The 26,030-nt window shown below is 40.5% G+C and overlaps 1 protein-coding gene across 3 annotated transcripts in view; it reads left to right on the forward strand.

The window, feature by feature from the left end:
- Positions 1-5,390: 5,390 nt before the first annotated feature.
- The window catches only part of LOC137261383 (Na(+)/H(+) exchange regulatory cofactor NHE-RF2-like), a 38,615-nt gene continuing 17,975 nt past the window's right edge, over positions 5,391-26,030 (forward strand). Inside the window, exons 1-3 of one of the 3 annotated variants that reach the window (XM_067799126.1) lie at positions 5,391-5,879; positions 21,436-21,888; positions 23,736-23,819. In XM_067799126.1, coding sequence (XP_067655227.1) covers positions 5,504-5,879; positions 21,436-21,888; positions 23,736-23,819 — 913 coding nt within the window. In that variant the 5' untranslated portion in view covers positions 5,391-5,503. The remainder of the gene's footprint in view (positions 5,880-21,435; positions 21,889-23,735; positions 23,820-26,030) is intronic. The other 2 variants (XM_067799128.1, XM_067799127.1) reach the window with 2 other exon arrangements.

The following is a 26,030-nucleotide window of genomic DNA, read 5'->3' on the forward strand; positions in this document are numbered from 1 at the left end:
GTAAACAGGAATACATTGCAATATCGGAAGACAGCCACTATCAAAATACGTCAGGACACTAGGCCATGTTTCTCGTGTCAGACAGTATACGAACAGGATACTTTCCATCTATGGAAAAGAATATGCCCTGTACTCTGGCGATCGTGGTATTCTTGTAGGGCTGTGACACAAAGATATTCACTTAGTTTAATGTCAGTTTTGTCACAGTGGTATCCAGAAAAAAACGCACAATAATCTGCTGATCGTAAATTGACAACGCAGTACTCGGGATTACATTTTATGTGAGTCCTTTACATATCGAGTTTTAAATGATAGTAAATGTACTGTTTTGCTTAAGTAATTTTCACATATATAGTTGTCCATTTTAACGATATACTTGTATATAAAATCGTGTTCTCGTCGCGATGGCTGAAACAGGACAGGTGGGACATTAACTTCTTCGTCACTCACTTTCCTGTCAATGGCGCAAAATCCGCGTGTAAATAAAACACCAGTGTGTAGCACGTGCCACCTACGCCTGTTTTCCTCGTGCAGCACGGCATTTGACACGTGCACAAGGTAGATGGTAAATGCAAAACTTGCACAGTACTGAAGAACTGTAACTATCTGTGAGGTGGGCGCAGCACGTTTGTCGGGCTGTCGCGGAACTGTAGGCGAGAGCTCTCGCCGTGCAAGTGCAACGTTTCAACACCTGTGACTGTGAATGACATGGTATGATGATATTGCTTGGTTTTACAAGTATTTGTAGTCGTGTGCCCAATTTATACATGACACTATTTTCTTTAATCAGCTTAATTTAATGCTGATATTTTGCCGAAATCCTTCCAGGTAATTCATTATTCATATCAGTTAGGGTGGATTTTTGTTTGAATATTTCATAGTGATCGCAATTATTACCAAAAGTAACAGTCAATGTCATTGTGGGTAAGTTAATAAACATTATCATCCTATCTCTAGGAGGTCAGGTTGGGTTAGATTTTATTGCAAGCTCTCTGTTTGTGCTCCCCCAACCCCCGTTGGTAGATAAACAAATTTTAGCTCCTTAAAATTTAGAAACAACGATTCTAGCCTCGCAAGCTCAACTGTCAAAGTCTCATCCCGCCGAAAATCAGCTGGTTGCTCCCTAATCCAACAGCTTCGTTCCTCCTTCAAGACGTGTTACTTTTTATTTTTCCAGCAAAGTTTTCAAGGCGTCCCTCACACCAAAACTCATCACGAAAGTGTTTTTACGGCGAATATATTTGCCTAAACATTCTTCCCATACCTGTTTACATTCAAGCACAATACCTGCGAGATAAACAACAATACGTGATGTTAATCCCTTCCTACTGCAGGCGTTCCCTATCGCCCCCTCGGTGGCAACCACACAAATTCTTCCTACATACGTGCATTGCTCATGTGCAGAGCTCAGTCTCACAAAGAGACCGTAGCGCTATAGACCCGTGAAGGTCCCGGGGTAGAATAGGCCTTCAGCAACCCATGCTTGCCATAAAAGGCGACTCAGCTTGTCGTAAGAGGCGACTAACGGGATCGGGTGGACAGGCTCGCTGCGACTTGGTTGACACATGTCATCGGTTCCCAATTGCGCAGATCGATGCTCATGTTGTTGATCACTGGATTGTCGGGTCCAGACTCGATTATTTACAGACCGCCGCCATATGGCTGGAATATTGCTGAGTGCGGCGTAAAACTAAACTCACTCACCCCGTAGCGCTATGATTGTCGCTATCTTTCTCCAAGACATCGGAGAAAACAAATAAAGAAATAAACCCAACTCAGGTCTAGAATGTGTTGATTAATTGCCATCGGACACTCAACAATTCCAATCAGTCGATAGTTCGAAGCATGATTACGGTCGTGATATGGTGCGCATGCTCTAACCACTAGGCGTTGATCCGGGGTGTCACCGCAGAGTGGCTTTAACTTCCTTGACAGTATATACAGTCAGGTTAGTTATGTCTGAAAGTTCCTTGACAGTACATACAGTCAGGTTAGTTATGTCTGAAAGTTCCTTGACAGTGCATACAGTCAGGTTAGTTATGTCTGAAAGTTCCTTGATAGTACATACAGTCAGGTTAGTTGTGTCTGAAAGTTCCTTGATAGTACATACAGTCAGGTTAGTTATGTCTGAAAGTTCCTTGACAGTACATACAGTCAGGTTAGTTGTGTCTGAAAGTTCCTTGATAGTACATACAGTCAGGTTAGTTGTGTCTGAAAGTTCCTTGACAGTACATACAGTCAGGTTAGTTGTGTCTGAAAGTTCCTTGATAGTACATACAGTCAGGTTAGTTGTGTCTGAAAGTTCCTTGACAGTACATACAGTCAGGTTAGTTGTGTCTGAAAGTTCCTTGACAGTACATACAGTCAGGTTAGTTGTGTCTGAAAGTTCCTTGACAGTACATACAGTCAGGTTAGTTGTGTCTGAAAGTTCCTTGACAGTACATACAGTCAGGTTGGTTATGTCTGAAAGTTCCTAGCAGTCAAGATAATCCGCCAGCCCGAAATTTTGAATGTAGGGAATAGTTTCATCGTCGAGCTGCTAATATAATGAACATTTTATAAGGCCACAAGTGTATAATAGCTTATAACAAGTCGGAGAGAGTGATATATTTACTAAATGACCCCTAGCCGGTCAGGTCAGTTACTGTAGAGATTTACTGGCCCGACTGAAGTTTTACTTGCCATGGGCTATCGGGTCAGTTTCTATTTCACACACTGAGAATTAAGGCATTTTTTAAAACTTAAGTAACTCCCTAATCCGGTTGAAAATACTGAGCCTGTGCATATAATATATTTGCATCTCACCAAACGCACTGATTAATCCTGAACTACCCCGAACTGACCCTGAATCCTGCGCTCAAACTGATCAGCATCGTCGCATGTGGGATTCGAGACTGGGTCTCGGGGTGACGATTGGCCAGTCGCTCCCGCGGTCCTAATAGTAGGTCACTTCTGTCAGCTGAAAAGGCGCAGGTTACCACGGGTCATCATAACCACATTACAATTTACAACTGAATATGAAATTACACATCTCCGTTGGGTTCAAGCTCTGACCAGTAACAGGCGAACGTGGTGACCTTCCGCCCTTCTGTGTATAAAAGTGTTTCGTCCCTACTCAGTGGAGCGTCACCACTGTGTAGACTGTTAGGGGACTTCCACAAAGAGTATTTCTCCACGCGGACAATCCGTTCACGTTTGGCACGAATTGATTGATTTTTAGTTAAAGGGGTGTTAAATCAGGTAAACGATGTCCTCAAAGATTTGTCATATGAGCAAGATTTTGAGTTTTATTAACGTACTTCAAACGTGTTATACATCTGGGGAGTCAGGCGTGTAGATGTAGTTTACGTGGAAGCTGGGATAGCTCCATGGTGGGTGTGTGAGTGATGCCTGGGTTGTATAGTTAGTGAATGAGTGTAGTTTAACGCCGCTTTAAGCACTGGTCCAGCAATACCACGGCGGGGACGCCAGAAATGGGCTTCACACACTGTACCCATGTATCTTCGGCGTGACTAGCTGACGCTGTACAGTCACCAAGCAGGCTACCCCACCGCCCCTTGAGTGTATGTACTATGTATGTGACAGGCAAAATATAAGGATATACATGTGAGTGCTGTTGTCTTTGAGTCGCAGGTGCATTAGTAGAAGTAATAGCAGCAGCAGTAGTAGTGAGTATAATTTTACGCCGCGCTCTGCAGCAGCAGCAGCTGTAGTAGTGAGTATAGTTTTACACCGCACTCTCAGTGTTCACGATGGTGTTTCAAAGTAACAGGACACTGGGTCCTGAAAGTTTCAGATGTCTGCCTGACCCATTGAAAATTCACAGGACCTACAGAATCAAGTTAAACAAACTTTTCAGATTTAACATTTCTTATAAATGTCATTGAAATTATTAAAATTATCTGATAACAAACGTAAGATTTATAAACAGCAAACAAGTTTTACATGCCACAAATAACAACCTCACACAAAGACATTGTGAAATATTCAGTCAAACCCTGGGACTGGCGGCTTGGTGATTCCTGTCTGACCACTGGCGAATCTGCCAGATTTGTCAGTGGGTCAAACGCTATTCGTGAACACTGCATTCTGCAGCAGCAGCATTAAGTGAGCTGGATTCTACGCCGCGTTTTGTGATATTCCATTACTGTCATGGCAGAGGATGCCATTGCCCTTAGTTGGTGAATCGAACCCAGGACTTCGACCTGACATTCTAACCTTTATCCACGATTTACCCCACCATCCTCTTTAGGTCAGAGTGTTTATCTCTTCTTTACTGTATTAGTTTCGTTGTATTGTGATACAAAGAAGGTAATCTAATCGTGACTGAGGGTTAGCCATTCGAGAACGTGAGCCTGAAGGGCTTAAACAGATACATCATCGTTTATGTTGTGAAGTTTCGATTGCCCGTGTCAACAATGTGCTCGAGCTGTGTGAGTTCAGTTTACGCTGCTTTTGATAATAGTCCAGCCATATCACGGAGGGGGACATCAGATATGGACTTCTCATTCTATGCCCATGTTAAACCCATCTCGACTCAACTGAAAGGGGCAGTGGGGCGTAGCCTTGTGGGTTACGCGTTCGCTCGTCACGCCGGGTTCGATTCCTCACATGGGTACGATGTGTGAAGCCCGTTTTTGGGGACGTAATATTGCTGGCAATGTGGTAAAGGCTGCGTAAAACTGTTCTCACTCACCTACTTGTCTCAAGGCGAGAATCAATGACAACATATCATCTTATCCCAACTGCGTAGATCGATGCACATGTTGTCAATCACAGGAATATCCGATCTAGGATCGATTTGTTTACACAACGCCGACATATTGCTGGAACATTGCTGAGTGCGGCGTTAATAACAAACTAACCAACCGTATATATGTCGTGAAGCTCGACTGGTTTTATTAAACATGGAGGAATACAGTCTTCTGTATGCCTCAACAGGTGTTTGCTACTGCGACAAGCGATGACAGGCCAGACCACCTATCTTCATTCTGTTAGCGAGTCCTCACACGGAAAATAATTCAGATATCTTACCCTCTCCGGCGTTTTCGTGTTTGAAATACTGCATTTAACGGGCGTGTAGTGTATTCAATGCGTGCCAGTTACTCATATGGGATACAAGACTGTCATATTCAGTTTGTGATATATATGTGGGTGTGGAATAACTCGTTATACCACCTTGATGTTAATACGTATTATAAAATAGACATGCTATTGACCCTATCACGTGGGCCGTGATAATTCTTTAATCTTTCTTCTGTTTCCGTTAATTGTTCTTAAATATATACCATTTCATTGGTACATAAAGTCAAAACAAGTATAAAGTTGAATGGTCAGACTGTGACACCCCTTGGACGGGGCAAGGCGGCGCACGTGACCCAAGTTGATTGGTTGTTGACATCATGTGACTTTGCACGAGCGACGCCATATTGCCGAGCTATCAATTGGCAGACGACGGGACAGGTGGTTGGCAAACAAATCTCGTGATCACAAGTTAGGCAGTATGAGTCTGAACGGCATGGATACCCACTGCAAACCTCGCCTGTGTCATCTATTAAAATGGCCCGATTTTAATGGATACGGCTTCAATCTCCATGCCGAGAAGGGTAAAGCCGGCCAATATATCGGCAAAGTTGACGACGGATCGCCGGCCCAGGCTGCAGGTTTGAAAGACGGGGACAGGATCGTGGAGGTGAATGGCGTAAATATCGGCAATGAAAATCACCAGCAGGTGGTTAGCCGTGTGAAGGCAGGAGGAGATGAGACTCGCCTGCTTGTGGTGGATAGCGAAACAGATCAGCATTATAAAGATGAGAGAAAAGTCGTTCGGGGTGACCTCCCTGAAGTCGTCGTCATTCGCTGCCCGTCTCACGATCCAGGTAAGTTAGCGTTATTTTGTCACCTGTAGTATATCTACCTGCCAGGTAAATTTAGTAATTAAGTCTCCAGAAAAAGCCATAGAACATAAAGTTGTGCTGGTTATGTGTTTCCTCAAGATCTATATCGTATTGACTCGACGGAGTTTATTTATTCCGATTACGTTTGAACAGCAGCCAGGTACGACTGGTATCGATAAAAGATTGCTTTGCCCTGCTGTGCACATTGTTGGTCGTGATACATGAAACAGGACTTCAAGTCCACTGTGCGGGGCTCGCGGATTATCATCATATTTATTTCAGTCAGTTCGGTAGAGATTTGACAGTTTCAGATTTTGCTCTCGAACTTTCGAAGACCACCACGGTTGTATGTTGTGTCAAAATAAGAAATGCTCTATATTAACTGTATGAATGTTCTGCAGTCGACAGCCCTTTTTGGAAATTTTACGGGGAGTGAAGGCCACCCATAAACCCTATATGACTGACCGTATGGAAACGCTGCCCCTCCCCCTTTCCGTGTCTGAGGGAATTGACCTGTCAGCTGAAGTTGTGGGCGTTTAGAGCCTGTGTGACAATCGGAAGGCAATGTCAGAATGGTTGCTTTTCTTGTTGCGATACATGTGTGAACAACATTCCTATTTGAAACTACAATTTACTTGGAATTTGTTTAGCCACAAGGACCAAACCTCCAAGGGTGAAGTGAACTTAAGAGACCACAATGAGGTTCAAGTTAGACTCATAGAGTAAAATTAGCAATTACTTGAAAATTATGTCTATATCATGTCATTAATTATGTACACATAAATAATGGTGATTTGTTTAATCCTTAGATTTGTTGCAGTAGTTAGGTTATACAGATATTGTATTTAGTTGTTTTGTGACCGTAAATGTCAATATGCAGAATGTATCTGTGTGGTTATATAGCAGTGAACAGTGGGTGATATATACATATACTGTTTATATACACTATGTGTATTAGTAATTTTCATGATAATGTAACATTGTTTTTTTTACTTTACTTGGTTGGCAAGCATGAATATTAACTGGTTTTGTAGGATACAGCACTGCAAATTATGTTAGACTGTAACCACTTGTTGTTCTAGACAGGTTGATATTGATCAGTAATATTAATCAACATTTTGACTTTTTGTGTACAGGTTTATACATATTACCGTCAAAACATTTATTTGGCTGTAGGGGCAGTGGTGTAACCCTGTGGTTAAAGCATTGATTTGCCATGTTGAAGACCTGGGTTTGATTCCATAATAGTAACAATTTGGGAAGCCCTTATCTGACATTTCCCTGCTGTCATATTACTGGAATGTTACTAAGAGTGGTGAAAAATTAACTTGTTCACTCGTTATTAGGCTACAGGATAATGAAGATTAATTGCTCTATTTATCCTTTAGTTCACCCCACTCCCCGCTGATGGTATTGACAGTGTTTTATGATGTACACTTTAAAAAGATTGTAAGCGTCTTGAATGTCCCCCCAGTAGACTGTAAATAATCAGAAGTAAATCTGAAAGATGTGTAACTGTCAGCTAGCTTGTATCGGTTTACAGCATGTTGGGAAAGGAACCAGATACAAGCCTAAACAAATGTATTATTAGCTACAACACCTTTAATCCATATCCAATTCTTATGCTCACCTTACTGAACAAACATTTCAATGATGTCATTACTCTCGATGTAAGAGGATTTGTGGTCTTAATGTAACATTCTGATTGCATCAAAAGACAGATCATCCTGACCCGATTAAGCTTATTTTGTTAATTGCTTCTCTTTGGTCTGAAGTCCTTGTGGGTTAAAATTGTGTTTTTTGTTTCCTGTTTCCCTGTTGTTCCCTGGAACTTCTGTGTAAAACATGGGCAGGTGGGGTAGCCCAGTGTTCAAAGCTTCTGCTTGTCATGTGGTGATAAGACATTTCCTATGAACCTTCTGAAGCATTTTAAAGGCGAAGTGCTGATATGTCTTGAAACATACTTTTGTCGAACTGGGAATTGCATTCATGGTGTAGAAATATGCAGAAGGCAGTTTACTCTGCTCATTGAGAATCATTTTATGCTTTTAGATGAGCGAATACTTCAGCCATTGGGCTCCCTAACTGTCCCCAGTAACTTAGTGATACACACTACAGGACTGTGTAAGTGTTTAGCTCATCAGATGTTTTTTTAGTCAAGCGAAAGGTTGTTATGGATATTTTATGAAGCTGCACAACTGTTAATTGATCACCTGCTACCATGTAATTAGTTTTGAAGGAAAAAAATATAGGTTTCCATGATGTTACTACATCTTTTCGAGTCATTGAGCAAAATTAGTCATTTTGGACTCTATGTATGACAGTACATCCATGCTTCAATATTATACTTTCAGTCATATTTTATTTGCTCCATGGTGACATGTGGATATACACAGTATGTCAGCTGTCCGGTGTAATGTAGGGCTGTCAGCGTTAAGATTTCTGCTGCCATAAATCAGCACATACATTACGTCTGCCAGATACTGACTCTACAAGGTTTATTTTTCTCACCATGGTGTTTGCCTTGAAACACAGACGAATAAAACAGTGGCTTATGTGCTTTAAACCTCTGACTTTCCTGCTTGTCCATGTCTTTGTGCAAGGTTTTTGGCTTTTATATTATGATACGCTGAAACCTTATGCAAAGTTGTATCTCACTATATGTTATAAGGTGATGTAACTGCAAGAGGAGTGATCAAAGAAGTTGTTGTCGAGCCACAAGGTCTGTGTTTTACTTAAGACTGCCTGGTTTTTACACTATCATGTCTGTGCTACATAATACATAGGCTAGCAGGTTATAACTCTTTTTACTTGACAGTAAAGGTTTTAACAGTAACTATACAATACTTGGCCTAGATTTTCAAAGCTTTCTTGGTGCTAAGTTAATATTAATGTATTGCATTTCTGCCTATCTTAGCGCTAAGACTCCGAAACTCTAGGTCCAGGTTATAACAGTCCATACTGAACAGTACAGGTTATAACAGTCATATTGCTAGTTGGCCTTCATTATGACACTGTTTATTATGTCTAGTAGAGTGGAACCATGGTCTGTTATTGTCTAAGGTGTGGAGCCAATAAACTATCATGAAGTACCAGTGGATCAATGGAAATATTCAACGTGATCTTGAACACTTGTGTTAGAATTAGATGGAAGGTGTGTGTTTCTGAATTCGGAAAATTCAAAGCTGTGGAATAAGCTGGAATATTCACTTTTTAGGTCATATTTGGTTGCAACTGGTGAAGAAAGATAACATTATACTGCTTATACATCACTGGTGTGCCTAACCTTGGGCTGACAGCCACTGATAACACCAGATAAACTGTATCTCCCCAATATTTCTACATCCCTTCTGGATATTAGATGAGTTATCCAGTGACACATTAGAGTTGATGACTGCCTCACTAACCTGTGTGTATCTCCCAGTGATAATATAGCTTATCATGCTACCCAGTATATACTGATAACTGTTGCTAGGGATTGGCACTGGCTGGAGTGTTCAGGGTCACACTGATCCAGTTCAACAAGGTTGTTCTTTCAGTTAAAAGGCGATGGTTTTATACAGATCAGAGGAAGTTATCTTATCCTAACCTCTTAATACTTGACGTTAGATGACTGTAAGATGTGTAGAAACTGTAACTAGAGGTACTGAGTGGGTTTAATTTTATGCCACATTCAGCAATATTCCAGCTATGCGATGGCAGTTTCTAAATAAGATTCTGGACCAGACCATCCAGTGATCAACAGCATGAGCATTGATCTGTGCATTTGGGAACTGACGACATGTGTCAACCATGTGAACTTAAAACATGATGTGATGAAAGTGATATGCTCTTCAAAGGCGTTTTGAACCCTACGCACTCAATGAAGACTTTTCAAGTTCTTGTACATGTCATACAGCTGCATACTGTGGCATAGCTCTGAGTGAAGAGGGTGCTGGGATTGCTTAGATGTGCAGTGCATATTCCTATTTTATGGCTCTATTGTTGCTGAAATTTACATAAAACTCCTCTCTGTGTGATATCAAGTGCTATATACAACTCTGATGAATGTCATGTGACAGGTATGCCCGCCCCCAGGTTATCTAGGTTGTACTAAGTCATTTTTGTGAATACCATCAATTGAGCTGTTCTAAGACGCTATGTGTTTGAAGTCAGATGTTCAGTGTTCTCAGGTGATGAATTGGAGTAATTATCATGCTTATGCAAGGTCTTCCCTTTTGGGGATAATTGCCCATGGTTGGAACAAGGATGTGATATAAGTTATATTTCCCTAGTAGTTATGATCATATTGGTGTAGAAGTAACAGGAAGAATTGACACAATTATTTATGCTGTGAAGTCATTTTGTTATATTACATGTTTAGCACTGAAAGTATTTCCTTGATTTGATCATAATGTTAAGTGTTTGGGTTTGATCATAATGTGAAGTACCTGTTGTTAAGGATCCCCCAGTGAGGTGTGTGTGCACGTTTCATCATATTGTGGAAGGGGCATGTCCATGTTGTGTGGAGTCTGCCGGTAAGAGGCGTATGTGTTTGGGCTTCATGAACTCATGATCTTTGGAGAGAAACCTGTTGTACTTCAGCTTCTGTCATGTTTGGAATAGCTTCTAGGTAAACTTGTCATGGCATATTGTTGGTGTTGTCCCTCACCAGACAGGCTCAGTCAACACTGGTGATCTTCCACGCTCCTAAATCTATGGCTTGCTGTGTCTTGTGGGCCTTGTATTTGCTTCCTAATGTCTAGAGGTGGGACGTAGGTGATTCACAGAGGATATAGTTAATCCTGCTGGGCTGGTGATGGCAGAAGAGGAGGGCTTCTTTCACAGCTGTAGTGACATTGTCCGGGTCTATTGTGTGTGCAAACCATGCCTCTTACTTGTGCATCTTCAGAAGTGCCCCAGTTGTCCTATGGTTATCTTGGATGGGACTGACAGATTTGTCTCGGATTGTTTCACCATGGTCTTTCACAGCATAGCTTTCTGTGTTAGGTTGAACATGAGCATTGCATGTTAATTGTTATAGTAGGTCTTAAATAAAAAATCAATCGCTTGATTGTGTAGGCTAGGCTTGATCATGTAGAGAACACCCTCGCACAGCTGGGATATTGCTGACTGCCGCATTTATACAGCCAACAATGTTTTAATTCCTCTACTGTCATTTAAGCAATATGATACTTTATTGCAACATGATATGCTGGTATATTTAGGTCTTAGTTAGCTTTGTATCTAGGTGATACGACATTGCATGAAGGGCTACAGTGTGCTTTGTATCTACAACAGTTCAAGAAGGGCCTCAGTGTATGTTGCATCAGGGTGATATAATGTGGGTCTTTGTGTGCTTTGATGCATGAATGCCATTGGTATTTTACTACAGCATTAATATACATCCTCTTTGGCTGTGTATGCGATAGCCTGTTAGATAAATCCAGAAGTGGGGGGGATCAGTTGTCTCACATGTTAGATAAGCTGCATACCTTTCTTAGCATACACACCTGCACAGGTACTCGTGTTGAAACTTGATTTACTCATCTGCAGAATGTTATTATCAGTGGTGAGTGTTGTAACCCTGTATGCACCAGTGAGATCTAGACAGAGGCTAGGGTGAAATTGCTGTCTTTGCATGTAGAGTTGCATCCCTCAAACGTCAGTTTACTTGTTTGCCAACTTAAGGTTTATGACATAGGTCAAAATTGCAATTTCTGATTACTGGTGTTCTGAGTGCTTAGGGGCAGTTGCGTTTGTAGATTTGCACTTAACATCTGGACCCCTACAATCATGAATTGTAAGGTTGTTGGCCTTAGTTATGTTCTCATGAAGAAGGATGGGAATTTATTCCTCAAAAGGGAGCAGTACTTGGAGTCTGTTTACTGTATCCCACTCTGATACTGCAGTAGTATTGCTTGAAACAATGTTCAACAATACTTACTCAAGCCCAGCATTTGGGGGGATGTAACATGTTTATTTTGCTGTCTAGGTATGTCATTGATTGCTGTACAAGAAAGTCAGCTGTGCTTGCTGTGCTAACAACATGATATTGACCAATGATATACAGAGACTGGCAGCTGCCCCCTTAGAATAGTTTACAGATTACTTTTTATGCATCAAAGTATTGATATAACACTCTTTTAAGATTGAAAGTGCACCCATTATTAAGAAAAGTTAACTTCTGCCCTGACGTCAAGGTGATCACTGGATTTATTTCTGTCCAGGTGGTTAATATGGCCTAATTTTACATACAAGATGATATGGAGCAATTATATATATATTGGCCTGACATGGTGATCACTGGGTTTATTACTGTCCAGTTGGTTAATATAGCCCAATGTTACATGCAGCATGATATTGACTAGTGATATTGAGACTGGCATGACATGGTTGTTATTGGATTAATTACTTGTTATATGGGCCAGTACTACATACCACAAGAATGTCCTAAATTTGTAATGTTATTTAATAATAATGACTTCTTTATATTTTGCATTTATTGACATGTTTGCCTTGAAGTGTACCATTGAGGAACCTTGGTTATATGTTCAAACTGGGAGTAATTTGCCAGTGTTATGCCCAACTTGAAAAATTGTGCACGCATGCTGCCAGAGGTGAAACCCCATTCACCTGCTGAACCTCAAATATTTAGGAGTGGTATACATTAATGTCTGTGTCACAAATTGCTGGCATATTGTGAATCGTCTGTTGGTATGGCCTGCCTTGATGCAAGCAACCTGTACTTGATGCAGCAAGAAGATGCAGCTATAGATGCATTGATTGCATTAGTGTGCTACGTGCCACTCCGTCAGCTTTGATGTATGCAAGTACAGTATTGTCCAGGTGTTGACTTCTGAAGTAAGCAGTGTTTGCAGGTGTCAGTAACAAAACACTGCTAGTGCCTGTAGCTAGGGGTGAAATGGTAAACTTCTGTATTTGTAGAAAAGCAGTATTTTGCCTTCAGTTTAGCATACCATTTTAAAATAAAAAAAATTGTATTTTCTGTTTTTGTACCAACACTTTATTAACCTTTTATAAGATGTCTAGTTATTGAATCAATTTTGTCAATCTATGTAATTTTTGCTAGACGACAATTTTCTGCATTATGATCTTATCTCCTGTACCCATCCAATACTGACTGAGGACCTTGTACTGCAATATGTACCGTATCGTTTCACTCCAGCCTGCAGCACACGATACTCATGTTCTTTTGCATTACCACGGGATGCTTTGGTTAAAAACACGTATGACACCCAATAATACTCGTATGACACCCTATAATACACGTATGACACCCTATAATACTCGTATGACACCCTATAATACTCGTATGACACCCTATAATACACGTATGACACCCAATAATACACGTATGACACCCTATAATACAGTGATACTCTGTAACACAAGGATGCCAAATGCGATTGCTGAATCCTGATGGTTAGCTGAGGCCCTGTGAAACAAAGACATAAACTTTGGAAAACACTATTGCCCATGAAATATTCTCTATATCTCGTCGATTCCTGTGATTATTGCTGCTGATTTGCATTTGGTGTTAAAAACCCACTGACGAGCCACCTGCACAAACAAGTACACAGTCAGGTCATTCAGGCCATTAGATATCTCAGGCATTTGATGCAAGGGTTCTACACTACACACAGCACCATGTAACTCAAGTTCAGTGCCTTTTTGTCACTAGATGCTTGTGTTCGCATGGCTGACAATGTGCAATTACAGGTTGACTGTAGGATATGAGGTGATTTGGTTGTACATTTTTGTGGTCTCTCTCTCTTTCTCGCTCTCTTGTTCTCAGGAAAAGAGTCGTTTCCTTATTTTCCACTAGACCACAGGACAAGTCAGTGGTCAATACTTTGTGGTCCTGACTTTGCTTCCAAAATAACATGCATAGATTTACTCAGCTATCAGTACAAATTCATGTAGTGGTCCTGAAACATTTTAACCTGGAACCCGTGAAGGTCCCGGGGTAGAATAGGCCTTCAGCAACCCATGCTTGCCATAACAGGTGACTATGCTTGTTGTAAGAGGCGACTAACGGGATCAGGTGGTCAGGCTCGCTGACTTGGTTGACACATGTCATCGGTTTCCAGTTGCGCAGATCAATGCTCATGTTGTTGATCACTGGATTGTCTGGTCCTGACTCGATTATTCACAAACCACCGCCATATAACTGGAATATGGTTGAGTGCGGCGTAAAACTAAACTCACTCACTCGCATTTTTACCTGGCAGGGACCACCGAACCACCATAACTTACACACTTTATGGTCTGATCTGTTGCCAAGTTGCCCTGCTGGTGTTCCAGCATTATTCATGCGGACAGTATCAGCCTTGCGTACTGTTATGTATCCGACTGTGTGTACCTGTTGGAGAGGACGGGTATGAGTCACTGCTGCTTGCACAATAACTTACCTGTGATAGACTCACATAACAAGATGAGCTTGTCACCACGTACCTGTCACTGTGAGGGATGATGACCTGACACATGTCGATCCTCTGTCTCGATTATCCACTTAGATGCCTATTGTTTCTTTATTGCCTGGAACATGATTCACAACCTGGACCAAGTGTCTGAAATTGTCCAACCCTCACCCTTTACTATCTCACCCCCACAACTACCTTCATTCTCACCCATACCCTTATTTTCACCTTTTCACTCACCTCAAGACTCCACCACCCACACAGGTCCTTTCAGCAACAAGGGCTGGAAAAAAAAAGCAAAATGCACTACTGCCACTTTTACACTTTGAATTCTCATGAGCCATCACCCTTCTTGCCTTCAAATGTTTAACACCACTCTCATCCCCTCTCCTACCTGTATCCCCTAAAATGCCATGCGTCACACCTCTCCATCCTGCACAAGCCATGCCTCTCCTTTCTCCAACCTGTATCCCCTCCAATGCCATACCTCTTTATCATGAACCTGACACCACCTACTATTACACTGCCTCTGTACCTTCCCTTCATCCTCAATCATCTCAGCTTCCACTCCCTGTTGTGTTTCTCTACATAATACAATGCCTTGCAGTGGCTAAAGTCTGTTTTCCTATTATCATTGAGGTTGTCTTTTTATCTGGTTGAAACTGTAGACACTGATCGCCTTGTTGAGCTATTGTGTTCTTATGTTGACATGACCCTGAAGCTTCTGTATGTATATGCAAGAACACGTTGGTACAGGCATTAGGGCCTTGACATACTGGTTGCCTACTTTGTGTGCATCATTTTGTAGTGTGCCTAATTGGAAAAATGTCTGAATTTTCTGGGCACAATGAGTTGTCACATTGATTAGTGCCAAGCTCAATACTTAAAGGCCATGAGTAGCATATGCTAGACATGTAGGCTCTAAAATCATTTTTCTTTTGTCAACTTGTCTTTAATGGATATTAAAAAGAAGCTGAAGAATATGTCCATTTTTAGCTGAAAACTAAACTTGTCAAATATTGCAAACCTGATTTTGTATTTGTTTTGTTTTTTCCTGTCATGATGTGACTAAGACCATCAATTTGCCACCATTTATGTGAATGGAAAACACACATAAGACATACCTTTCTACATTTGTTAGTAATTGTGACAGAACATCAATATCACCAACATTGCATCATACAACCTGAATTTAGTCATCAGTTACTGTGTCAACTGTCATTTTGACAAGATAATTTATCTGCCAATCAAACATTTTGACAGCTGCAGTTTCACTGGGGGCTATTATTTTGGGCCATAATGTTGCAACACAATGGGCTAATTCCATTGCCTTAAGCCATGAACATACTCAACTATCATGCTATAAGGATCTCATGATTGTGATCACTTTTTATCAGATCGTCTTGGAGGAAGCTGCTGTAGACTTGCACACTATCAATATGGGAATCACAGGTTGTTATCAAGTTTTGTTATTTCACCTTTAACAGTGCTTTTGTTTAAGGGAGTTGACGTCTGTGCCAAAGTTTTCTTCTTGAAGAATTTTTGTGTTCTAAGACAAGTAAAGATACATGAATGATACATATATCTCTTCTACAGCCTTTTGTGGCTTGTATATCTGATAGGTTTGTTAGGGGTAGGTATATGAGGCATGTGATATATGGTGTATACACCAAATTGGTATGTGATATGTTTTTGCAGGGTTTGTTAACCATTAATTCCTTGTTTTTCCATGTGAAAACATTTTTAAGGATTTACTATCATAGGTAGACCTGTTTGCTATCAGATGGTAGAGGTTGCAATATGATAGTCAGATGGTATGTCACTGTAAGTAGCAGGGTCAGACTCCTGGTAAAGGGAGGATGTAGGAAAATATCACATAATCAACAATATTCCACTTTGCTGACCATTAAGATAGGTGATGATGACCTTTTCTTTGACATTGTGTTCTAGTTCTGTTAAATGTGGGTCAGACTATCAGTTTATAATGCAGTGTTTTGTCCCTGCAGTCAGGGTAAAGTTCCAGTGCTTATATAGGCCTATAAAAGCTTGTATTGATCATTTTCTTTCCGTGTAGCGTGTTTCTTTTTCACCTTTACCTCTTAGCTCTCACTGGTCTGGTTGAGTGATAAATACTAAGTCTCGTGCAGTGCAAAGTTGTTCAGCACTTCTGCTTTATGTAAAGTATCAAATGGTATGTCTCTCGAAACAGTGCCAGCATCATCAACCATGGTTGGTCTGTTTCTGATGTTCTCGATTACTTTCAGAGAGTATTCTGGTTCTTTTTTTCATAATACAAGTATATCCCATAAACATAAAAAGATAATAAAAGAAATATTTGCATTTATGTTTCAGTAGTTCCCTTTTCTATTGTAAGTATAGCATTTATGGAGTTAAATACAGTGTTTTCATCTTGACCTTCAGAATGTTGGTCCTATTGTTCCTCTGGTGGTTTTCAAAAGTTCATTCAGGAGTGAGTGAGTTTAGTTTTATGCCACACTCAGCAATATTCCAGCTATATGGCGGCGGTCTGTAAATAATCGAGTCTGGACCAGACAATCCAGTGATCAACAACATGGGCATCAATCTTTGCAATTGGGAACCGATGACATGTCAACCAAGTCAGCGAGCCCTACCACCCGATCCCGATAGTCGCCTTTTGTGGCATTCATTCAGGAACTGTCAGCATATTGTAGAGTGATGAAATGGTGCTGAATTTAAAATGGTGCTAGGATAGTCATAAATCAAATTGGCACTTAAAACTGTCTTAGTGCTAAGAGAGCTTTGAAAATCTTAGGGCCCTTGTACTTATATTTGATAAATATACTGATTACATGTATGTTTATATTTCTTTTCATGAATTTGATAATGTGAATATTATGGTGTGTCTCTTTGTATTTACCACATATCTGTGTGTGTTGTAAAATCCTGCTTACATAGTGACATAGCTCACAACCTGCAGTTAATAGGGACGGTAGGGTAGGCTAGTGCTCAAAGCATTGGCTTGTCAGCAGCTGTATACCTGGTTTTAATTCCCTACATGGTACAGTATGTGAAGTCCATTTCTGCTGTCCCTCTGAGTGATATTGCTGGAATATTGCTTAAAGTGATGCAAAACCATCGTGTCTCTGTTTCTCTTTCTCTCTCGCGCTCTCTCTCGCGCTCTCTCTCTCTCTCTCTCTCTCTCTCACACACACACACACACACACACACACACACACACACACACACACACACACACACACACATCAGATACAGCTTGTTCCACAGGACTTTACGCATTGTTTGTCCATCTACGTGTTAGTGTTCAACTCACAATGGGTTACACTTCTTGCACATACCCTCAGAACATGGGCTAGGTGGCTGACTTTGTGTGCTGGCGATTAGGTGCTAACTATGAGGGTGCGGGTTCAAATCCTGGATGGGACTCAGCCATAAAGTAATTGAATTTGTACTTTACTAAGTTGAAATTGAAATCCCAAATATGACACATGCAGCAAATTCTATATGGCCTGACAACATCCAGTCATTCTTTTGTGTAAGGACATTTGTACCTAAACTAATGCAGTATCACACACTGAGACCTGTTTCTGCAAGCTGAACCTAAACAACAAATGTTAAAATTGAGGTTTCCTAAAAACTGGTATAGTTTTGTGTACCATATATATTTTGGCTCAAATGGGTACATCTGATAACAACTGCTTGCGACGAAGTACGTTGTCATGAAAAGCTATTCAGTGATGTAAGCCATTGAAACATGTATTCCTTTATGATATCTCTATACATGCATTCGGTAGTTACAACCAGGCCAAGAGATTGCTTTCATGCAATGCACATTAATCATTTTGCTGATGCTTTGATGTGTATGCTTCCATGTATAAGCGCACAATATTGTATTGTGCTGGATAGAATGCAGGCTGGCTGGTTTGGGCATTTTGCCATGCAACAAATCTAAACTGTGTCATAATTTATATTTAATGCATACATGGTACCGTATTTAACATTTAAGAGATGTCTGAGGTTTTATGACATTGTTTGATTTCTTCAGTGGCATCTTTGCGTTGGGTAGCCAAGTGGTTGAAGTGTTCACTAGTCGCGCCAAAGGCCTGGCTTCTGTTCCCCACATAGACATAGTCTCAAGCCCATTTCTAGCGTCCCCAACTGTGGTTTGCCCCCAAAAAAGCAAAAAACTAAAGTCGCTTATTCACAGAAAGTTTGTTACATAGTTTGATTACTTGGAGGTGTTGGTTAGAACAAATAACCAACCAGGTGTTATGGTCATGAAGTTCAACAAGATGGATCAAGTGTTCATGCTTGGTTGGTTGCTCCAAGTGTATCAGTACAGCAGGGATTATTCCACACAGTATTGATCACTGGCTTGTTAGGTCCGGACTGTAGTTATTTACAGGGTGCAGTTGTGTAGCTGGAATAGTGCAGAAAGTGGCCGTAAACACAGAGCGAGCAAAAATATTGAAGTTTAAATTACTGTGTGGAGGAATAGCAAGATAAACACTATCAAATGTAATTGTGCATTGTTCCCATACATTGTAGAGGTTGAGTGTTCATGTTGAAGGCTCGATTTGTTTATGACTTAATGAAACAAATATATACTGATAATACTGTCACTATTGTACATTTAAATCTGCTTTTAGCAGAGATTTCTTTTGAAAGTGGAAAGTTTTTTTTGTTTCTATGCAGGTTGTATGGACATTTTGTTAGTTGTTAATGCCACACTCGGCAATATTCCAGCTGTAAATGATAATGTCTGGATCAGCATCGATCTTTGCGATTCAGATATGATGACATATGAACCAAGACAGCGGATCTAACTACTCGATCAGGGTACTCAGCTGTTACAACTGTCATGGATTACTCAAGTCCAATGCTATCCCGAATCTTCATGGGCTAGTCATTTAGCAGGGTGTACTATTGTCACACAGCAGTGAAAGAGTGCCTGTCATCACCAAGACCTGTAACATGACACCCATAATGACAGGACTCTGATAAACCTGTCCTATGGGGTAGGACATTGAGCATCCATTAGTAATATCAGGGGTTTAAGATGTACTGTTGCTGTACTAAGTTTATTGTAATGTTGTTGTGTTGTGTCATGTGATGTCTAAAGGTTTGACAGGGGAGGTGGGGTAGCCGAGTGGTTAAAGCTTTTGACATTTTCCTTCATGTATTATGGGCTGATGTTCATAGCATGACTCATAAATGTAGTAATTATCTCCCAAAGTGGATTGATGCATTTTTAGGATAGATATGTTTTAGCATACTTAACAGAAAAAGAACAAGGACATCTTTAACCAATAAATGTTTATAACGTCATACAGCTATTGTAGAAGGTGGATTCTTATTGGGATGAGTACGGTATGTGATTGGAGCTTTCATGCACATTATGTCAAGTGTGTTGTCAGCAGTTTGTATTTGTGCTGTTTTTTAGTCAGTTTTTGTTGTCACAGATGTTTACTCCATGGATGGAATGTGGCTCTTGCATAGCCTGATGCATAGATGAACAAGGAAGTCTCCATTAATATGTTGTTGTTATGAATATACTGATAGGCTCCTGGTTAGCCTCTTCAAAAGGAGGAGGGACACATGCTTGCTATTTGGCTGTCATACAGTCTCTGAAAATAATTATCCAAGAGAGCTTTTTCAAGTCTAGATTCCCACAGTTTTTGGAAGTGAAGAAACTGTCTGGGTTCCTTGTCATGATAGTTCTATTATTATCATTATTTAGGAACCTTTTTTCTGTTGACTATGTTCAATTCTGAGTCAGAATGATAGTCCTGCTAGCTATGTCTCCCATGCTTGTCCCTTAGGGTTGACGCAACAATGGACCAGATTCTCTTTGCTTGTTTGCCAGCGGGTATTTCATGATGAAAGTATCCCCAATCATGTGTACCCTCTTTGTTTGGAGATAGCAAGACAGACTAGATAATTTGAACCACCTGTGTCGGCAGTTCTAGGACAGACCAGATCATGTGTACCCTCTTTGTTTGGAGATTTCAAGACGGACTAGATCATTTGAACCACCTGTGTTGGCGGTTCTAGGACAGACAAGATCATTTGTATCCTCTGTGTTTGGAGATGCCAGGGCAGACTAGATCATTTGTACCAGGGTATTCCGTCATATTTCAGGTGCTGTGCCACACATTCCTCCCAGATATTAACATGCCTCTATTGAAATATTGTTATGAAGACATTGATCTAATACCCACGCACTCTGTCGAAGTCCCCAGTGGTGTTGTCATGCCCACAAAACTTTCAGGTCAGGATTACCATCACTAAAGAATTGCTGCCATTTGATTGTATCCTATCATCCCAGCTCAATGTGAAGGAAGCTGAAGCAGTGACCAATAATCTTGAGTAAAGTGTTTGGTTGTTCACACATCCTGAGAAAGATTTGGTCCTCCTGATTTAATGGCGTCTGTATTTCCTGAAAGGGAACATTCCCTGCGATATTATTCACTGCGGGACACATTTAAATTCTAATTCAAACCCTCTGCATGTTGAGTCACAAGTCAGGTTTAACATACGTGGCCATTAAGTTTCACCTCTTGGGGTAAGGGCAGATCTTTTTGTGCGCCAACACTGAAGTATAACAGCTGATAGTTATCTGCGTCGCAGGTGTGCCTGGGAAATGTTGGTCTTTCATAGGTTAGCCAAGCTGGTAGGGACTTAATCTTTACCACTGAATAGAGGCTGGTTGCAGGATATTGGTTCGAATTGACCCCGTTGGATACAGACTTGTATAATATTGCATGTATGTGTCACTTGTGTTGATTGGTAGCTGCAGAATCTGTCTTTCTTCTTGTAGTCTTTCATATTGATCCTACAGCCAAAATGTCTCACCCACTGAGAATAACATTGATAAATAATGATAAACTAGTTCCAAGAACCCTTCAGTATTTTGCATATCAAGTTACATATATGACGTTTTGAATAGAGGCCCATTCTTAAACAGATACCCACTCTTTGATACAGAACAGTATCTATCACCATGATGATCATATTGTGAAATGCGACCAGTGACGTCTTTCTTTGAAGCAGTGCAATAGTCAGTAGTATTTAGCTGTTTCACACGAATAACAACATTGTTTCTTTATCTTCAGAACCCGAGCAAGCCCCTCCATCCTACACCCAGGTCCATGATGAAGATCCTGTTACGGAAGTTGTTTCAAACACACAAACATCCATTACCACGACTACGAGCAGCAGCAGTGAGTTTGTTCCACGACTCTGCCATATCAAGAAACGAGCCGATTTCAATGGATACGGTTTCAATCTTCATGCGGAGCGAGACAAACCAGGACAGTTTATTGGTAAGATTGACGAAGATTCCCCAGCGGAAAGAGCAGATCTTCGTGAAGGTGATAGAATAGTGGCTGTGAATGGAACAAACATTGAAACCGAATCTCACCAGCGAGTGATTGAGCTGGTGAAGAAGGGAGGTGAAGAGACATCTCTGCTGGTGGTGGACAAGGCAACGGATGAGCACTTCAAGGACAGGGGAATTACTGTCACCGAGGATATGCCTGAAGTGAGAAGGGTCTCCAGTGTGCCAGGTAATATAGACCTTCACTGGAATTTTTCACAGATTTTTGTTTTTTCATGTTTTCATATGTACTACAACTCCGTCAGAAACCAAACAGCAAAAATATTTTGGATACATCTAAAGTAATCTCTGATCCAACAGTGGCCCTTACTCTAATACATACAGTACTGCCATGCACAACCATGGCATTTGGTGTGATACGTACAGTATTTCCTGTCCCAATAGTGGTCATTGCACTAGTACATCAAGTAACTGCTGTGCAGAACCGTGAAATTGGTATGATACGTGCAGTATTCCCTGGCCCAACTGTGACCATTGCTCTAATACATACAGTACTCCCTTGCACAGCACAGTGACAATTGGTGTAATACGTACAGTACTCCCTGACCCACCAGATACAATGGGGGTGATACATGTACAATAGTCCCTGACCCACCAGATACAATGGAGGTGATACATGTACAATAGTCCCTGACCCACCAGATACAATGGAGGTGATACATGTGCAATACTCCCTGACCCACCAGATACAATGGAGGTGATACATGTGCAATACTCCCTGACCCACCAGATACAATGGAGGTGATACAGGTACAATAGTCCCTGACCCACCAGATACAATGGAGGTGATACATGTACAACACTCCCTGACCCACCAGATACAATGGAGGTGATACATGTGCAATACTCCCTGACCCAGTAGCAGCCATTGTTAAAATGTAAAACATACTGATATATTTCAATGTAATAATATTCCAGAAACTTTAGAGGAGGTCATAGTCCAACAAGTTTGTAAGGTCATAGCAAGGTGTTCTGTATAAGGAGACAGGGCAGGGGGAGAGCATCTATAACACTGAAGGTAGCCATTGGTAATGTCTTACATTCTTGGTTACGTATACTCAGAGAGATGCATCCTATTTTACAGAATTGTTGTTCAAGTTCTTTGCCCAAAACATACTTTATCTGTAGACACTGGAGGTGATCCCCCCCCTATGCCAATGTATGAACCATTTCAGTAAAAAGTCCAGCCCTTTGTTTTGATACTGGTCCTGCACTATACTGTTATGCAGACTGACAATAGTGGTATAGCTAGCTTCACTAAGTGGAATGTGTACAGAAAAGACTGATTTCTTGTTGGTCTTTTCAGGGGCTGTCATCCGTTCACATTGGCTAATACTTGCAATGGGGAATGACACCTTGCATATTTCATGATCTGATTTAGCCATGCTCTGATTCAGATCTGGTAAACCGATCATGTGTTTAGCCCTTGTCATTAACTGTGCTTATTTTGATAGAGAATCCAGTATCGACATACCTGTGGGAACTGCTCCCATAGGTTATTGTTGTACATATTCCAGCAGTTGTTACTGCCTGGCCGGGAGATATGCTCTGTATCACAGTTATTGTTGACCGGTTGGAAAATATTGTAGCTATTGATACTGTTTGGCCAGGTGATATTGTGTTTGTATCTGTAGGAATGCATATGAATCTTACAAGCAGCAACTGTAGGGTTAGGAGATATTGTACGTATTGCACCTATTGTTACTGTTACATCATTGATTACTCTATGTATCACATAGTACATTTCCTACCAGCGTTTGTAGAGTCAGGAGATACATGTTGCAACTATTGCTCCTGTGGCTGTCCAAATCTCAGCTACTGTAGGTTTTGGGCGAATGTAGCCCAAAGTCATCTATGTGATACTGTTCCTCGCTTGTGGGGCAAATGTTGCATGAATTCCTGACATTGTCATGTTGAGGTGTTGTGCCTGGGCTGAAGTTGTGTGTTGTGTAGCATGTATGTCAAGATATTGTACTGGCCAGTGCTGGCATGCATGAGGGGCTGTTTCTGTTCCAGTTGAACCACCAGTTTTCTCCATCCCTCCCCCTCCCACTGAGGATCCTTCGGATGATGAGGAATTTAACGTTGATGATTTCAATGGTAACATTTGATCCTCTGATCTCAAGCACAGCTGCTGTGTCTAATGCTTTTGGCTAGTGTGTCTCCTCGTGGGGCGACCATCAAGGTGACATTGGTCATCCACTTAGTGTTTCTCGTCACCTTCCACCTGGTAGAATTGTACTTTAGATTGTCATTTCACCAGGGGAATAAATGTTAGGTCAGAGACACGTGCATCATTCCTTAACCTGCCTTAAAAAAACACTTATTTAAAACTATGCCATCAGTTAACTCCTGGAATTTATAAGTTAGTGTGATAAGGGATGAGGTGAATTCTGTGGACATACAACTTCTTTATTATTAATATGACTTATCTTTTGATGTAGCTACTAACACCGTTATATAGCAAGTGATATAATATGGACTTATATTTGCTTGATAATGGCGATGGTAGTTACCAAAATGTTTCTGTTATTAATGATAAAGAAGTTTATGTATCTATGGAACTCTCCTTGTTAATGCATTCAGTTTCTGAAATTCATAACCCAGCTCCACACAGAGGTCCATTAATCTTGTTAGGCAATAGTTGAAAACAATTTCGGACCACAGGAGCTTATATATTGTGATAATACCAACAGTACCTTGCTTCTTCAGGAAACTGGTACATGAAACCTACATGTATTTGGAAATTAATCAGTATGATGTAGACTCTCGACCTGGTTCTCAAATAGATTGTTGTGATATGAACATTTACTGGGTTAAAGAATAATTGCCTTTGTAGTTTCAGAATTTTATGTGAATTCAAATCTAGTAACTTTTTGTATTCATCTAATAAGCTTGATTAATAGTACACACAATACCACTAAGACCTGAAAAATGCAAGGGGCCAGGTTTTGGACGGTAGATCAAATTGGTTTGGGGCACTAACTGTAGTGATGATAGCTTTTGAACTGTGATTACACCTGGTAATTGTCATATTTTAAATAAAAAAGGGCACATAAGGAAGACTCTTTAATCAGTGCTTTACCATTTTGATAAACGCAAACAACTGTTTAATTTGATAAGGACAACAGTGAGATGAGTGACAGACGTCAACCTTGAGAAATCAAGACTTGTTTCGTTTATGCCTCTCACAGTGCAGTAGAACAAACAACTTCTTTATTCGTGAGAGCAGTGAAGTAATTGAGTTAGGTCTGGTCAGAAGGGCGAATGTTTTAAAAACAAACTGAACAGGCTGCACAAATGAAAACACCACCACACAATATCTTTTTTCCCTTAGATTTGTGAGAAACACTGAGTGGATCTGACACAAGTTGCCTTGTGTGCTTTGCCTCCTCACCAGACTTATAGAGCTGTTCTCGTTCTTGTGGTGTAGCTCAGTAAGTGTCCTGTGTCTAGTGTTAGATAGGTGTTGAACTGTCCAGTAATGACCCCTAGTTCCTTTCCAGGTGCCGCGGACTAGTGTTGGCCATGTTGATCACATCTTTTTCAGGCATGACTTGCATGTTTCTTCAGAAACTAAGTACTGATGCAGTGCCGTTGTTGTCCTTCGTCTTACAGCATTCTTTTAATATACTGAGCAAAAAATTTGGGGATCATCCCAAATATTATACATGTTCCCCAAAACTTACCTTGGTCAGTATATTGAAGTGAAAACATTAATATTTTTAATGGCTTTTTCAGTGAATTAATTTATAATATTTGTTTAAGATGAGCTTTCTAGACAGAAAGATATATATTCTTAGTGGCTTTGAGATGATAGTCTTATGTCCTAACATTATTGCTTTGGAGAGTGTCGTCTTTATCACTTGTTGCTGTGACCTAACCATGATGAGATTTGAAAACTTTGTGTTGTGGGTCCCTGTAGGTTATAGTGTTGTTTTTCACCCGTGATATGTGTTTACTTTCAAAATCAGTCAGATCTGTGAAATATTTAAACTTGCCATGTCTCAAAATTATTAGTTTGGTTCATGAAATTGTATAATGATGCTTCTACATTTCCAAATATTTGAAAGCTAAGTTTTAAACCATCCTAATTGTAAGATAACTGGATTTATCACCTTTTTTTTTATTGATGTTCATAAACATTTGGAACATTCTAAGTAGTTACGAGGAAAATAGGTTGAGGCTGGTAAATATCGAAACATGAAATTGAATTAGTGCAAAGCTCTGATGCAGCCAGAAAAGTAGCAGCTAAAAGATTGTTTTTCACGATCATCATACTCTAGAAAGTTGTAGTTTGCTTTGTTTGTA

Source organism: Haliotis asinina, chromosome 14, assembly GCF_037392515.1.
Source record: "Haliotis asinina isolate JCU_RB_2024 chromosome 14, JCU_Hal_asi_v2, whole genome shotgun sequence".
In the NCBI taxonomy this organism is placed as follows: Eukaryota; Metazoa; Mollusca; class Gastropoda; order Lepetellida; family Haliotidae; genus Haliotis; species Haliotis asinina.